The 16,599-nt window shown below is 50.5% G+C and overlaps 1 protein-coding gene across 2 annotated transcripts in view; it reads right to left on the bottom strand.

The window, feature by feature from the left end:
* Positions 1–3,104: 3,104 nt before the first annotated feature.
* The window catches only part of FHOD1 (formin homology 2 domain containing 1), a 67,555-nt gene continuing 54,060 nt past the window's right edge, over positions 3,105–16,599 (bottom strand). Inside the window, exons 12-23 of one of the 2 annotated variants that reach the window (XM_069739337.1) lie at positions 12,306–12,484; positions 11,664–11,810; positions 10,152–11,023; positions 9,487–9,642; positions 9,224–9,406; positions 8,557–8,676; positions 6,918–7,079; positions 5,802–5,992; positions 5,282–5,474; positions 5,035–5,209; positions 4,747–4,923; positions 3,105–4,667 (exon numbers count right to left, since the gene is read on the bottom strand). In XM_069739337.1, coding sequence (XP_069595438.1) covers positions 4,585–4,667; positions 4,747–4,923; positions 5,035–5,209; positions 5,282–5,474; positions 5,802–5,992; positions 6,918–7,079; positions 8,557–8,676; positions 9,224–9,406; positions 9,487–9,642; positions 10,152–11,023; positions 11,664–11,810; positions 12,306–12,484 — 2,638 coding nt within the window. In that variant the 3' untranslated portion in view covers positions 3,105–4,584. The remainder of the gene's footprint in view (positions 4,668–4,746; positions 4,924–5,034; positions 5,210–5,281; positions 5,475–5,801; positions 5,993–6,917; positions 7,080–8,556; positions 8,677–9,223; positions 9,407–9,486; positions 9,643–10,151; positions 11,024–11,663; positions 11,811–12,305; positions 12,485–16,599) is intronic. The other variant, XM_069739338.1, reaches the window with a different exon arrangement.

Genomic DNA, 16,599 nt, shown 5'->3' with positions numbered 1-16,599 from the left:
CCAAAATTATTTTTTAGCCCCCAGTTTTGTATTTTCCCGAGGGTAAGAGGAGAAATTCAACCCCAAAAGTTGTTGTCCAATTTGTCCTGAGTACGCTGATACCCCGTATGTTGGGGGAAACCACCGTTTGAGCGCATGGCAGAGCTCGGAAGGGAAGGAGCGCCATTTGGAATGCAGACTTAGATGGAATGGTCTGCAGACGTCACATTGCGTTTGCAGAACCCCTAATGTACCTAAACAGTAGAAACCCCCCACAAGTGACCCCATATTGGAAACTAGACCCCCCAGGGAACTAATCTAGATGTGTTGTGAGAACTTTGAACCCCCAAGTGTTTCACTACAGTTTATAACGCAGAGCCGTGAAAATAAAAAATCTTTTTTTTTCCCACAAAAAATATGTTTTAGCCCCGAGTTTTGTATTTTCCCAAGGGTAACAGGAGAAATTGGACCCCAAAAGTTGTTGTCCTATTTGTCCTGAGTACGCTGATACCCCATATGTTGGGGTAAACCCCTGTTTGGGCACACAGGAGAGCTCGGAAGGGAAGAAGCACTGTTTTACTTTTTCAACGCAGAATTGGCTGGAATTGAGATCGGACGCCATGTCGCGTTTGGAGAGCCCCTGATGTGCCTAAACAGTGGAAACCCCCCAATTATAACTGAAACCCTAATCCAAACACATCCCTAACCCTAATCCCAACAGTAACCCTAACCACACCTCTAACCCTGACACACCCCTAACCCTAATCCCAACCCTATTCCCAACCGTAAATGTAATCTAAACCCTAACTGTAACTTTAGCCCCAACCCAAACTGTAGCCCTAGCCCTAACCCTAGCCCTAACCCTAGCCCTAACCCTAACCCTAGCCCTAGCCCTAGCCCTAACCCTAACCCTAACCCTAGCCCTAACCCTAGCCCTAACCCTAGCCCTAAACCTAACCCTAACCCTAGCCCTAACCCTAGCCCTAGCCCTAACCCTAGCCCTAGCCCTAACCCTAGCCCTAACTCTAACCCTAGCCCTAATGGGAAAATGGAAATAAATACATTTTTTAAATTTTTCCCTAACTAAGGGGGTGATGAAGGGGGGTTTGATTTACTTTTATAGCGGGTTTTTTAGCGGATTTTTATGATTGGCAGCCGTCACACACTGAAAGACGCTTTTTATTGCAAAAAATATTTTTTGCGTTACCACATTTTGAGAGCTATAATTTTTCTATATTTTGGTCCACAGAGTCATGTGAGGTCTTGTTTTTTGCGGGACGAGTTGATGTTTTTATTGGTAACATTTTCGGGCACGTGACATTTTTTGATCGCTTTTTATTCCGATTTTTGTGAGGCAGAATGACCAAAAACCAGCTATTCATGAATTTCTTTTGGGGGAGGCGTTTATACCGTTCCGCGTTTGGTAAAATTGATGAAGCAGTTTTATTCTTCGGGTCAGTACGATTACAGCGATACCTCATTTATATCATTTTTTTATGATTTGGCGCTTTTATACGATAAAAACTATTTTATAGAAAAAATAATTATTTTTGCATCACTTTATTCTCAGGACTATAACTTTTTTATTTTTTTGCTGATGATGCTGTATGGCGGCTCGTTTTTTGCGGAACAAGATGACGCTTTCAGCGGTACCATGGTTAGTTATATCTGTCTTTTTGATCGCGTGTTATTCCACTTTTTGTTCGGCGGTATGATAATAAAGCGTTGTTTTTTGCCTCGTTTTTTTTTTTTTTTTCTTACGGTGTTTACTGAAGGGGTTAACTAGTGGGCCAGTTTTATAGGTCGGGCCGTTACGGACGCGGCGATACTAAATATGTGTACTTTTATTGTTTTTTTTTTTTTATTTAGATAAAGAAATGTATTTATGGGAATAATATTTTTTTTTTTTTTTCATTATTTTGGAATATTTTTTTTAATTTTTTTTACACATTTGAAATTTTTTTTTTTTACTTTTTTACTTTGTCCCAGGGGGGGACATCACAGATCAGTGATCTGACAGTTTGCACAGCACTGTCAGATCACTGATCTGATAGGAGTGCAGGCTGCTTCACAGTGCCTGCTCTGAGCAGGCTCTGTGAAGCCACCTCCCTCCCTGCAGGACCCGGATCCGCGGCCATCTTGGATCCGGGGCTGGAGGGAGCAGGGAGGGAGGTGAGACCCTCGCAGCAACGCGATCACATCGCGTTGCTGCGGGGGGCTCAGGGAAGCCCGCAGGGAGCCCCCTCCCTGCGCGGTGCTTCCCTGTACCGCCGGCACATCGCGATCATCTTTGATCGCGGTGTGCCGGGGGTTAATGTGCCGGGGGCGGTCCGTGACCGCTCCTGGCACATAGTGCCGGATGTCAGCTGCGATAAACAGCTGACACCCGGCCGCGATCGGCGGCGCTCCCCCCGTGAGCGCTGCCGATCGCATATGACGTACTATCCCGTCCTTGGGAAGTAAAGCCCACCCCACATGGACGCAATAGTACGTCTAATGGCAGAAAGGGGTTAAACAAGGTGCGGCCAGTTACACCATTAGCTCTCAAACAGGAAAGTTTGGAGTAATGTAGGCGTGAATAAGGGGGGCGCTATTGCACTAAGGTCTATGGCAAAGAAGTGGTGAAAAAGTGGTACTGCAAGGAGCGGCGACTGCACTAAAATCTTCGCTCCTGCACTTGAAGTCATAGAGAAAATGAGGCTGCACTACTGAAATATCTGAGTATGTGGAGTACGGAGGGCCGGTCACATCACCACAAACATCAGGGGAAATAAGGAGCTTCAGAAAACACTTTTGGAACCTTTTTTTTTTTTTGCTTAGACGGTGCCCCTTTTACAGAGGATTAAATCAGCTTTTGCTTCAAAATAGTGACGTGCACTTTGTTTTTCCACCAAAAAAGGTGAAGTAAAAATGTAAGGAAAAAAAGCAAAAAAAAAAAAAATTGGGGGCTTTTTTTATGCTTAACATCTTTCTTCTTGTAAAAAACAAAAACAAAATAAATTAAGACTTGAGGTTGCTTCTTTATCCACGTGCAAAATCACCAGCGCCGTGAGCTCCATAGATGCGTTTACCCATTGAAATAAAAGCAAATTTTTACATTGAATCTAAAATAATAATACAAATACTAAGGTTTTTAATTGATTTTATTGAAACGAAGTGTGTAGAAGATTCGCCGTTTTCCCGGCGGTGACGTTACAGACAGTGGTACGGCGGCTTCATAATACTGATCGCAACGGGATCGGCGATCTCATCACGAGCCGCGTTCTTCATTACGAAAACAAATCTACGCTTAAAAAGACGGCGACGAGCGGCCGTCGTCCACGGGTCAAGGCACTAAACTTTCTCCTGACTAAAGCCCTTTTAAAAAAATAAATATAAAGGTGAGCGATAAAATACATTAAATACAAAGTTTACCCAGGATTCCTAGTGCGTTAACCCCTGAATGTGCAGCACGAGGCAAGACGAGTGGCAAGAGGCGAAGTTCGGGGGGTGGGATTGCACAGGAACTGGAAACAGACAGCGGTTGTGGTGACGCTCGAGGGTCGCGTCCTCCGCTCTCGTCGGGGTGGCGTTCGCGCTCCACTCTAGTCGGAGGATGTTGTCTTCCAATATTAGTGTCGTATCCGCCATGACGCACGCACAGCTGGTATCATGCACACGTGGCAGAGGCGAGCGGTGCCGAATACGTTGCATGTGCGCAAACCTACCGGGACGTGTGCATAATAGCAGCTGAGCGGATCCTGCATGTAACGGAGGCCCCCCGACGTCCCCACCACCCGGATCATGGCAAGATGAGCCTGCGCCGGCTCCTTCTCTCCAGAGCAGAGGCTCGGTATACACAGATCAGAACCACGGTGGTGCCGGATCAGTGGCTTCATGGGTCTCCGGGTAAGGAGTGGTATAGGAGGAGGTGAAATAGTTAAATACAGCCGCCAGGGTTTGTATTTTCCGGACTGATTCATCCAGTCACGGCGAGGATAATAAGCAGCGTTACTGCAGGGAGGAGAGCGGGCGCTTCCACTGCCCGTGTAATCACGGTGCTGCCAGTCTCCGGAGATGCCCGCGCCTGACACCAGAGAGCGCATGTTCTGAGCAGGCACAATGCTGCGGTGTCAGGGCATGCTGGGACTTGCAGTTTATATTGGAGGCCGCTTACCAAACTCCCAAGAATTGCAGCTTATTGAAGAATAATGGGATGTGCAAAAACTTCCAACCAGCAGGTGGCGCCACTCCCCCCCCACGTCCTCCCTGGATTACCATACCCACACGTCAACCATAGGTGAGGGATAGATGGCGTCCATGATGGATTGTGCTGTTCTGCGCCTTGTTCTGCGCGCCCCCTCCGTAGTGTGCCAGCGGCCAGAGATCCCAGTGATCCTCGGCTCGGCTAGTTGTCTTTATTGCAAATATAGAGGCAGATTCTCCTTGTGGACGGACAGACGCTGCCTGATTGGACGGTAAAGTGACGCAGTACCAGGAAGCGGCGCTTTCTGCTCCGTTCATTGCATTGTGCCCTGCAGTCGAGACCCTCTTAGTGGGCTGTTATTCCGTATCCCACCACAGGGGGCAGCGGACTTGTATGTGAGCAGTCTACACCGGCACCGGTCACACCGACACCTCCGACGTTTTGGACAGTCCTAGCGCCTGGACCAGGTCGTCGCTCAGTCCACTCTTCAGGGTTCTTCTCACTGTAAGAATCAGACAGGTCAGCTACTATAACTCCTAGTATCGACCCAAGAGTGGAAGTCCCTGGTGGAGGACACTCACAGGATTTCCTATTGGCTCTTGATCGCTTCCGTTCTTTGGGGGCCACCACTCTTGGGTTTGGGTTCTGGGTCACCGACTGCACCAGTCTGTCCATGATCTCGTCCGAGGGGTCCACGGGGGATCCTCCTTGCTCCTCTTTATTTCCCGACAAGTCTGGAGGACTTGCCCGGCCCAAACCTGAAACCGAGAAGAATTGGGTTACGCTGAGAAATTCGGTGGATTCGGAGTCAAGCTTGCTGACTGTTTCCCATAAGTAGCACACGGATGATGATGATGTGCAGCTCTTACTTCTGACGCCGCGGCTCCGGCGGGTGTGCGGCTCCCCGGAGGAGATCAGCATGTTGGTCATGTTCTCGTGCCCTTCCTCGGATGACTGGGTCTGTAACCTGTTGCTGGTCAACGTGATGTTATTCTCCATAGTCGTCGTCGCTGCTGTTGTGGCCGCGCTGGAGAACTTGGCGGTCTGTGAATTAGACGTTTCGTAGTCAGTGACCGCGCGCCGCGCTCCGTCCCCCCCATCACCTGCACCGCTTACCTCTGTGATCATCCTCCCCCGCGTCTTATTCCGTTCTCTGTACGCAGCCCTCTTCTGTTTCTGCTGCAGCACTCGCTCTCGCGCAGTCCTGTACTCCAGAGCGAACTCGCTGAGTATTCTGCAGAAACGCGTTATCTTCAAGTCTCTGGCAGAGGAGTAGGAATAGCCAAGATACAGCAAGAAGGAGCGGAACCTGCAGAAAGATGGACGGCGGAAAAAATAAATAAATCTGACTTTAAGAAAAGTTTTCAGACGTCGCAAACTGCTTTGGGTGACTTCAGAAAGTCCTAGCTTCTTCCGATTCATCCTGGGGGCGCTGTTGCATTAGTTTGTATGGAAGTTATCAGCCACTCGCAGGCCAGTGGTGGAACTACAAGTGGAGTGGAGCAAAAATGCGTCAGTCAGAGTACTATGGATGTGGCCGCTGGACCAGGATCCTACAAATCTAACCGCTCTAAGATTGCAGACACATTTACACGGTTTTTAACCCTTCCTATGTCAGCTTGCTCCCCCTTCTTACCGGTTGAGAATCCTCCGATGCACGATCTTCAGGATGACGATTTTGTCGGTGCTGCTCTTCAGGAAGTCGGTCATTTTGTTCTTTAAGCCGGGTTTTGTCTCGTGTTTGGCAATGACTTTGAGGCTTTCCCAGGATTCCCGGCACCTCTTCTCCAGCTGCGCCAGGCTGTCCGCCAGATCGTCGAAATCCACCTGTTTAAGCAAAGAAACATCCGGATCAACATGGAGCCTAAACATTATAAGGGTTTTATGTAAATGACTCAATCCGTTCCGGCATTAGTTTATAACTTTTCCGTTCCTACTCGGTTTGCCTTCAGAGGATGGGAACATTCTGGTTTTCACCCAAGACTCATTCTGATCTCATACTTCTCACGGCTTCTGGTTTGTTACAATGTATCACACTCCTGATAGTTTGGCATATTTTATCTTGTGATGATACATTGTAGATAGCTATGTACTTTCTATTCACTGACAACAAGCAGAAGTTTGAAAACACAAGGAAGATCAGAATGTTGAAGAATTTTTCATTTTGCACTTATTATGTTTTACTCTATAAGTAGCACAAGAGGGCGAAGAATATAGGATTGGGCTTGTCTAAGTGGAAGGATTCAGACTTGTTTGTCTTTGCATGGGTCTCTGTTTTTGTCAGTCGCAGGGGCTGCTAAGATCACCTGACCATAGGACTCAGTTGCAGGGGCTGCTGTCATCACCTGACCATAGGACTCAGTCACAGAGGCTGCTGAGATCACCTGACCATAGGACTCAGTCGCAGGGGCTGCTGAGATCACCTGACCATAGGACTCAGTCACAGAGGCTGCTGTCATCACCTGACCATAGGACTCAGTCACAGAGGCTGCTGAGATCACCTGACCATAGGACTCAGTCACAGGGGCTGCTCTCATCACCTGACCATAGGACTCAGTCACAGAGGCTGCTGTCATCACCTGACCATAGGACTCACTCACAGAGGCTGCTGTCATCACCTGACCATAGGACTCAGTCGCAGGGGCTGCTGAGATCACCTGACCATAGGACTCAGTCGCAGGGGCTGCTGAGATCACCTGACCATAGGACTCAGTCGCAGGGGCTGCTGAGATCACCTGACCATAGGACTAACCTTTGACGATCGAGTGATGGCTGCTATTTCAGAGTACAGGTCGGAGGTGTCTGGGAACTTCTCGATGACTATGTTACACATGTGGTGGAGGAGCGTCTGTCTGTGAACAGTGTCCTTCACCTCCGAGACCTTCTCCAAGTAACTGAGATCAAAGCCCTTGGCCTGAGAAGAGGGAGACATAAGTGCGGATAAACGTCACCAAATGCAGGGGTACAATGCAGAGGTATTGTGAGAAGTCTGTGCCGAGGATCGGGGGGAATATTGATCACAAGATCTGACGGCTGTCAGCAATTAGGTTTGTTCAGGTATTGAAGGGGTTGTCCCTCTTCAGACAATTCTGGTCAGAAAAAAACAAAAACAAAAAACAACAAATAAGCCATGCTTTAATTTCCAATGCCCTCATCATCTCTCGCCTTGACTACTGCAACCTCCTGCTCTGTGGCCTCCCCTCTAACACTCTCGCACCCCTCCAATCTATTCTAAACTCTGCTGCCCGACTAATCCACCTATCCCCCCGCTATTCCCCGGCCTCTCCCCTCTGTCAATCCCTTCACTGGCTCCCCATTGCCCAGAGACTCCAGTACAAAACCCTAACCATGACGTACAAAGCCATCCCCAACCTGTGTCCTCCATACATTTGTGACCTCGTCTCCCGGTACTTACCTACCCGCAACCTCCGATCCTCACAAGATCTCCATCTCTACTCCCCTCTTATCTCCTCTTCCCACAATCGTATACAAGATTTCGCTCGCGTATCACCCCTACTCTGGAACCCTCTACCACAACACATCAGACTCTCACCTACCATCGAAACCTTCAAAAAGAACCTGAAGACCCACCTCTTCCGACAAGCCTACAACCTGCAGTAACCACCGATCGACCAAACCGCTGCATGACCATCTCTACCCTCACCTACTGTGTCCTCACCCATCCCTTGTAGATTTTGAGCCCTCGCGGGCAGGGTCCTCATTCCTCCTGTACCAGTTATGACTTGTATTGTTTAAGATTATTGTACTTGTTTTTATTATGTATACCCCTCCTCACATGTAAAGCGCCATGGAATAAATGGCGCTATAACAATAAATAATAATAATTTTCTGCCACTGCTCCTGATGTCTGTTATTAGCTGCCGTGCTGAATCGGTGCGCTCTGCCTGTGTAGGCAAAACACTCCAGCTTTAACTGATTGGCTTCAGCCAATAACAGACACTGTTAGAAACTCAGTGATGGACCTGGAGAGAGTGAGTAAAGCACTTTTTTTTTTCCTTCTTATATTTATTTATTTTAACCAAACTGCAGCCAGGGGATAGAAGTTTTCTGAAAAGGGACAACTCCTTTAAGTGACTTCTGTAGTCGCCTGTGACTTAATGTAATTAGGGCTAATAATAATGTGACATCTCAGCGGAGCGGTTGCCGCCATAAACACAGGCGTAATATCCATCATAATGGTAATTATCACCTGCTGTCCCCCTCCATACAATCTTACAGTGTGGAGATACAGGCGAGGGAGAAGGGCGCAGGCGAGGGAGAAGGGCGCCGACAAGGGAGAACCGCGCAGGCGAGGGAGAAGGGCGCTGACAAGGGAGAACCGCGCAGGCGAGAGAGAAGAGCACAGGCAAGGGAGAGCCGCACAGACTTACACTTGAGCAGTTCAGGAAATTCCCGACGGCCAGCAGCGAGGCCAGGATCACCTTGAATGTCTTATTCTTCGACAGCTGCTCCATCCCCAGCTTCAGGTCAAACAGCGGCTCTGCAATTTCCTGCGAGAAGAACCATCAGGACAGTTAGTGATCCCTGTAGAGCGTAAGCTCTGCTGCGCAATATCACAGGAAGGCAAAGTCTGATCATCCGCAAAGTCTCCAGCGCTAAATTGCTCCTGATAATCTTCTTCCCCAACAAGGATTGTTTTTCCTATCTGATGGTCTGGAAAAACACAGTAAAAACGCCGGATCACTATAAACAGGATGCCTGCCTCCCTCCTCATCCTGCTGGGACACATTAGTTTCTGGGGCTTTAACTTGTGCACTGAGCCCCCGGGAGCAGCGGATACGACAGCTTCCAAAGGGGGCTTCTTCAGCTAAAAATATTTCCTAGTTGCAAATGCATAAGCAAACCTACGCCTCTTGTGGATTTTGCCCGATTTTCTGTAGTAAATCCGGCACGTGCGACTCTCCTCTATCAGGAATTTTTTCTGGGATACGCCATATACTCCCGTGTGTGTTTATCCACCGCTTCCTATGTGGTCACCCCCCAATGTTAAAGAGGATTTGGCCAAACCAAGAACCCCCTCCGAGCAGCGGAGTCTACCTTCTCCATGGTCTCATAATCCAACTTGAAGGCCCAGAGCTGGAGGCGGGAGGTGAGGCCACTGATGGAGGACAGGGTGAGCAGGAACTGTTCTGCCGATCCTAAGGGGATGTCAGGGTTGGCAATCGTTGCCTCCTGGATCTTCTGCTTCTCCTCCTCCGTTGGGACCATGGTGAGGATTTTCTGCAGGGAGAGATGAACACGATATACAGATATCCCCCATGGCGGCAGTGTCGGGGGTCTATAGCAGGACACGGCTTTACCTCGATCCCCTCTTTGTTGATTGCGTACTCGTCGAAGTTTAGGATGGCCGTCTTGATGATGTGGACCGTGGGGAGCACCGTGAGGCCGATGTTGATGGCGTTACTTCTTTTGGGGTCCAGCACAACCAGGGCCTGTTTCTTTACATCTCCCCCTTTCTGTAAGAACCAAGGTAAACAATAATTATCTACCGTGCAGGATCCGTAGCAGCAAGATCCGGGGAAGACTGACATGATATAATGGTGGGGTCCCACCAATTACAGATATGGAAGACCCTGACCCATGGCAGTATAAGGATGGTGCCACTTCATACAGTGCCCTCTGACAAAACCCCTCGTGAAAGGGGACGGGGGTCCGTCGCACTAATGACTATGAGTCCTAGCTGTCAATCTATTACCATTTATTCCTGTATAATTATGGGGGCTTTATGCAAGGGGGGGGGGGTTATATTCCTACAGATTATTTGTGCGGTATTAGAGAAACATCGCTGCTTCCTTCTGCCGTCCATCACTGTGTGCGATGTCAGGTCAGACTGTCTGGTCGCCATGTCTAGGGGACACACGCTTACGACCGCCCCAGACTTTGGGATCGTGGGGATACAAGTGGTCGGACCCCGCCACGATCCCACTATCTGGATTAGACTTAGTAAGCCATCACACCTTCTCACCTTGGAAGTAATGAGTTCTTTGGCTTTAGACTCAAAGAGATGTTCCAGTTTCTCGGTGTCCACGCTGATCTTGTCCAGCGACTCCCACAAAGTGCCTTTGCCGAACTTCCCGCGACTGCTCCCGTCCGTGTCCTTCACCTCCTTCCAAAACAGCTTCACCGTCTTCCTCTTCTTGTTTAGTGTCGAGGTAAAGGAGTCCGGTGCGACGGTGCTGAAGCTGGGGGGTGCGGGAGGCGGCGGAGGGAAATGGGGGCTCCTTCCTAATGGTGGTGGACACATTGGAGGAGGAGGGATGGGAGCAGGAAAACCAGGACAACTGCCAAGTGGCGGCGGAGGAGGAGGCGGTGGAAGGGGCAAACCTGAAATGGACGGCGAAGAAGAATGATTTACATTGGGGAATCGAGAAGGTGGGATGGTCTCTGCGGCCTCGAAGTCAAGGACATCGAAATCCTCCTCCTCGCACAAGTCCGTGAAGTCCAAGTCTTTAATCTTCAGGTCTATCTGTGGGGGGTGTGGAGTTTGCTCCCATAAAGTCTCTGCAGGTTTTTTGAAGGGGGTCATGAGGGTCTTCTCCAGGTTCTTGGCGTTGGTTTCGGCATCGATGCTGTACTGGGCCCTCACACCTTTACGGGAGTCTGAGCCGTTCTCTACGGGCACTTTGGTGGGAGACGTCTCGGGTTCGAAAATTTCCGTCCTGACTGTTGGAGGTCTATTGTCTCTCGGGGGATTCCCTGGGTCAGAAGACGCTGCGTTCTTTGCATTAAGAATTTCGGTTTCGGTCTCGCTCTGCTTTTTTGTATAGAGCATGTCCAGCATGAACTTCTTAGAGCTGCTCCGGTCCATGGTTGGTGGAGGGGAGACCCCGGGACTTACTGCAGGGGAAGAAGAAGAGGGTCATTAGCAATGTCGTCTACTTAATTACCAAAATGTCCAATCTTCCTGCAGTTCGTTCTGGACTCCTTGCAAACATGGAAAGTTTGTAAATTTTGCTAATAAACGAGTTTACAAAGGGATGCGATTCATACGACGTGTCCATCTACGCACGAGGCGGTGCACACAATGGCTGCGCCGTTTCGGTTTTAGCACCAAGGTGAATTGATTTCCGGCGCCATCGCTTTGCTTGGTCCACCAGGTACTACAGCGCTGATGTTATGTGACCGCTGCCGACAATCACCTGACTCCATACTGTAGACGCCAATATGACCGTTAAGGTCAGCGATTGGCAGCAGCGGCGCCGTGCCACCGCCTTAATGGGTTACACAAGTTCATATGCAACTTTTTGCACCCTACAATTAGCTCCTAAAACAACTACAAGGTGCAAGTGGTCAGACCGACCCAATGTGGCAGGAATTGTGAACGACACAAGTGACGTCAACGCTTAAACAGGTCAGTTATATTACTACACTAAGCTTTTTTTTTTTGCACCCCCTTAAAGAGCAGGACCCCCGTTTCCCCCTCTGTGTAATTTCTGGAGACGCGGAGCCTTGTGCATGCAGCGCCGCCGTGTCTTGCCTGGTTCTGCTTCCGGCTCCTCTCGGTCGCCTCCTTTCTCCTCTCTCTCCAAGGTGCTGCTGGCGGAGGAATCGCTGGACCCCGAGCACAATTCCTTCTCGTTCACACTGTCATTTTGCTCTTCCTTCTCACTCAGATCCCCTTTTCCTGTGTCCAACAGAGGGGCGGGCAGTGGTTACACGTCGGCCCGTGCGCGGGCGACCCTTCGCATGCTGACAAACGTAGTGCGCCGTGCATGCAGGTGAAGGGCTGTGCGTATTATAGGGACGTGCTTAAGAGGGGGCGGGTCAGTATTAAGCAGGGGTGGGGTCATCATACAGGTGGGAGGAGTTAGTCACGGAAAAGAGGATATAAAAATACACCTACGCTTACCCAATATAATCAGGATTCTTGCTAAGCTTTACATTTTTTATCCATGCAAAAAAAATAAGCTATCCGCCATAATGGAGGCTGCACAGGCGCAAATAAGCAAATGCGTCATGTGACTATTAAAGGGAATGTCCAATATGGGATTTGCACCTATTGCTTGCATTACAACAGTGCCTGTGCAGCCGCTCCTGTCTGGGGGGCTTCATACGGTTGTGCCCCTTCTATCCGGCCGGCTTCCCTGTAATAATTAAGGCTGGGCAGGTTATAACTTACTCTCCTCTCCGCTGCCAAAATCATCTACCCCAGAGCTGTCCGTGTTCTGCGCCGGAGAGGTTTCGTCATCGGAGTCGCCCCCGTTCCGCACGGCTTCGGCCAGCACCTCCTGTCTACCTTTAGACAGCGCCGACATCTTCTCCAGCTCAGTGGCGGCCAAATTCTCCAGAAATCGGTTTCTGAAACGACACGTTGGTAAAAATGAGCTGAGGCGTCCGAACATTACTGGTCCAGTATTCACTTCTGATTCTTCTCACAGCTGAAGGTTCGCTACAACTGTATCCAATCCTCTGTGAGACAAATAATAATCAGATTCATCAGACCTGTGCTGATGAGTTCCCCTCAGGCAGGATTGTCCAGACTGGACGCAATTGTACCAAACCCTCAGCTGTAAAGAGGAATTAGATCTGTGACCGTTTTCAACCTCGGCTTCTAGACATTCGCTGACAGCAAGCAGTGATCCTAAAACTGAAGCTTGCAAGATTGTACAGCCGAAAACCGTGAGGAATTTAGTAAATATTCTGCAGATAGGAAATTTTCATTATTATTATTATTATTATTATTATTATTATTATTATTATTATAGAGGACGACGCAGGGAGATTTTTACGTATTTTCTGTAGGTCGCAGACGTCCGCTTCGTGCTGCCCTAAGACATCGGTCCGATCGGGGGAGGGACAATGATCGCAAAATAATCGTTACGTCCCCCCCATCCTGGAGCAGATATATAAAATACTTACTGGAATTTCTTCAGGATGGGTTTGTCCCCAAACACGTGATGATTGTTGTCCTCCCTGCAGGAAGAATTGGTTATCGGGGGGTAACGGATGGGGGAACACGCGGCATGCCACACGCGGGTTACGGGATAAGTAGCGGGAGCATGCGTCCTGCACGCCGGCCATGTGGACGGGGGTCTTACTTTACAATCTGATCATTTCATCACGTTTTCTCGTACTTTGACAATTCTGCTTTTACAACTTTTTTTTTGCTACCGTACTTGGAAACCATCAGCAAGCTGCTGCTGACGGTGTAAAAAAAAAAAAACAACCCATCGTGGACGCTATTGAGTGATGCACCCGTCACTCAGCTTTTCTAGGGTTCTGAGTGGCCTCTGCCTCATGTCGTATTATGTGAGGGGCTTCTGCTGCATAACAGGTCCTTAAGGAGCGAGGACCCCTTTAGGGGCAGTAATGGCGGCCCCATCGGTGGGCACCCATCTTTCCCTGAATCTGGGGACAATGGAAAAGCTTTTTACGGATTTAACGTTGCTGGGACAATGGAGGGTTGATGTCGCTGCCCCTATTGTTCTCTTCTATCACACATTTAAGGGTGGGGGGGGGGGGGGGGAAAGGCTTATAGTTAGAATTTTGTGGAAGACGAAACTGGTGAGAAAAAGGTTAATGCAAGGAAAATGCAGAATTAGGACAAGACGTACACCCAAAACACACAAACAAGGGGCGATGGTGGCGGTGCAGTCACTGGCGCTGGATTATTAGGTCAGATGATTTCACAGCAAAACGAGCCTCTAAGCATCGGCCGGACCAAGGAGGCAGCTGCCCGTGAGGGGCACAGATATGGCAACACAAGGGTTAAGAGGGGGCACTCGCTCTCTGGCACTTACCAAACAGGGTCTGTTTGGTTCATTCTGGAAAGGAAAGGGTTAACGTTAAGAGTTAACGAGAGAGTTGTCTGGACCCCAGATACGGAAGATAAAGGAGTAAAAGACCCTGCATAGAGACAAGTGCTACTGACTGGGGGTCCATCGTTCACCTTCAAGATCTCCGCTTGCTGTTGGCGGACTAAAACATTCTGGTCCTGTCCACACTTCTCACAGCTGATAATTGTATCCAGGATGCAGCATCCAACTGTGACAAACCTGCAGCTGTGCAAGCAGGACGGGGTCAGGATGGGGTTCGGCCTCACAGACCAGAAACAGATCTTGAAAATGGTGAAAGGCGGGGAAACTTTTATTATACGAAGGAGATGATGAGGCGTACAGAGGTGCGCTGTGATAAAAGGATGAGCAGAACTTCAGATGGTGAAGGTCCAACCACCGAGACCCCAATAAGGCACAAACAGAGAATACCAGGACCACATTACCAACAGTGCAGAGACGGAGGATGCCCGGCCCACCATTACCAACCGTGCAGAGACGGAGGACGCCCGGCCCACCATTACCAACAGTGCAGAGACGGAGGATGCCCGGCCCACCATTACCAACCGTGCAGAGACGGAGGACGCCCGGCCCACCATTACCAACAGTGCAGTGAAGGACGACGCCCGGCCCACCATTACCAACAGTGCAGAGACAGAGGACACCCGGCCCACCATTACCAACAGTGCAGAGAAGGAGGACGCCCGGCCCACCATTACCAACAGTGCAGAGACGGAGGATGCCCGGCCCACCATTACCAACCGTGCAGAGACGGAGGACGCCCGGCCCACCATTACCAACCGTGCAGAGACGGAGGACGCCCGGCCCACCATTACCAACAGTGCAGAGACGGAGGATGCCCGGCCCACCATTACCAACAGTGCTGTGAAGGACGACGCCCGGCCCACCATTGCCAACAGTGCAGAGACGGAGGACACCCGGCCCACCATTACCAACAGTGCAGAGAAGGAGGACGCCCGGCCCACCATTACCAACAGTGCAGAGACGGAGGACGCCCGGCCACCATTACTAACAGTGCAGAGACGGAGGATGCCCGGCCCACCATTACCAACAGTGCAGAGACAGAGGACACCCGGCCCACCATTACCAACAGTGCAGAGACGGAAAATGCCCGGCCACCATTACGAACAGTGCAGAGACAGAGGACACCCGGCCCACCATTACCAACAGTGCAGAGGCGGAGGATGCCCGGCCCACCATTACCAACAGTGCAGTGAAGGACGACGCCCGGCCCACCATTACCAACAGTGCAGAGACGGAGGACACCCGGCCCACCATTACCAACAGTGCAGAGAAGGAGGACCCCCGGCCCACCATTACCAACAGTGCAGAGACGGAGGACGCCCGGCCACCATTACTAACAGTGCAGAGACGGAGGATGCCCGGCCCACCATTACCAACAGTGCAGAGACAGAGGACACCCGGCCCACCATTACCAACAGTGCAGACACGGAGGATGCCCGGCCCACCATTACTAACAGTGCAGAGAAGGAAGACGCCTGGCCCACTATCACCAACAGCGCAGAGACGGAAAATGCCCGGCCACCATTACGGACAGTGCAGAGACAGAGGACACCCGGCCCACCATTACCAACAGTGCAGACACGGAGGATGCCCGGCCCACCATTACTAACAGTGCAGAGACAGAGGACACCTGGCCCACCATTACCAACAGTGCAGACACGGAGGATGCCCGGCCCACCATTACTAACAGTGCAGACACGGAGGATGCCCAGCCCACCATTACTAACAGTGCAGAGACAGAGGACACCTGGCCCACCATTACCAACAGTGCAGAGATGGTGGACACCCGGCCCACCATTACTAACAGTGCAGAGACGGAGGACGCCCGGCCCACCATTATCAACAGTGCAGAGACGGAGGACGCCCGGCCCACCATTACCAACAGTGCAGACACGGAGGATGCCCGGCCACCATTACCAACAGTGCAGACACGGAGGATGCCCGGCCCACCATTACCTTTGTGAGCAGACTGAGTTGGTCACCCTCCATTGCAGGCTATAGGAGATCCAGATAGAAAATTCAGGCACTTCTCTGATGGTAATGGTGGGCAGGGTACCTTCATTCTTTCTGGTAGCCCACCCAGCGAGAGCCGCTGTACGCCCCCACCTCGCAGTACTCCCATGCTCCGTGTCTTACACTCGCTCCTTTTGGATTCTGTAGGATTTCTGCACAATGGCCATTGATCTGAGCTTGTAATCCGGGAGCGGGGACCGGTGCTGCACCCGTCACAGAAGCGGCCCCCGGCCCTCGCACCTCTGGGACCCCATGTCCCTCCCGACCACAGCATGACTCACCTTCACATCTTGTCTGCGGGAAGAGGCCGAGGTCCTGAATAGAGGCCTGCGGAGCGCGCCCCGGCCACTACTATGGTAACAAGCACAAGACAAAAGGTTCCCCCTCTCCACTCCCAGCCCCCTTTCTGGGAACTTTACAAGAGCCGACTGCAACAACCCAGCGGTTTACAGCCTGACCGGTCGCCAGAACCCGAGGATCACGTCAGCGGCACACTACTGCTGTAATACTCTGTGCTGCTTATAGTCACACACGCCTATCAACACAGCCACAAGAGAAACGAATACTCTATAATCACTAAAC

The sequence above is a fragment of the Ranitomeya imitator genome, chromosome 9 (genome assembly GCF_032444005.1).
Source record: "Ranitomeya imitator isolate aRanImi1 chromosome 9, aRanImi1.pri, whole genome shotgun sequence".
Classification (NCBI taxonomy): Eukaryota; Metazoa; Chordata; class Amphibia; order Anura; family Dendrobatidae; genus Ranitomeya; species Ranitomeya imitator.
The sequence above is the reverse complement of the archived record's forward strand: the minus strand, read 5'-3'. Positions and strand labels throughout refer to the sequence as shown.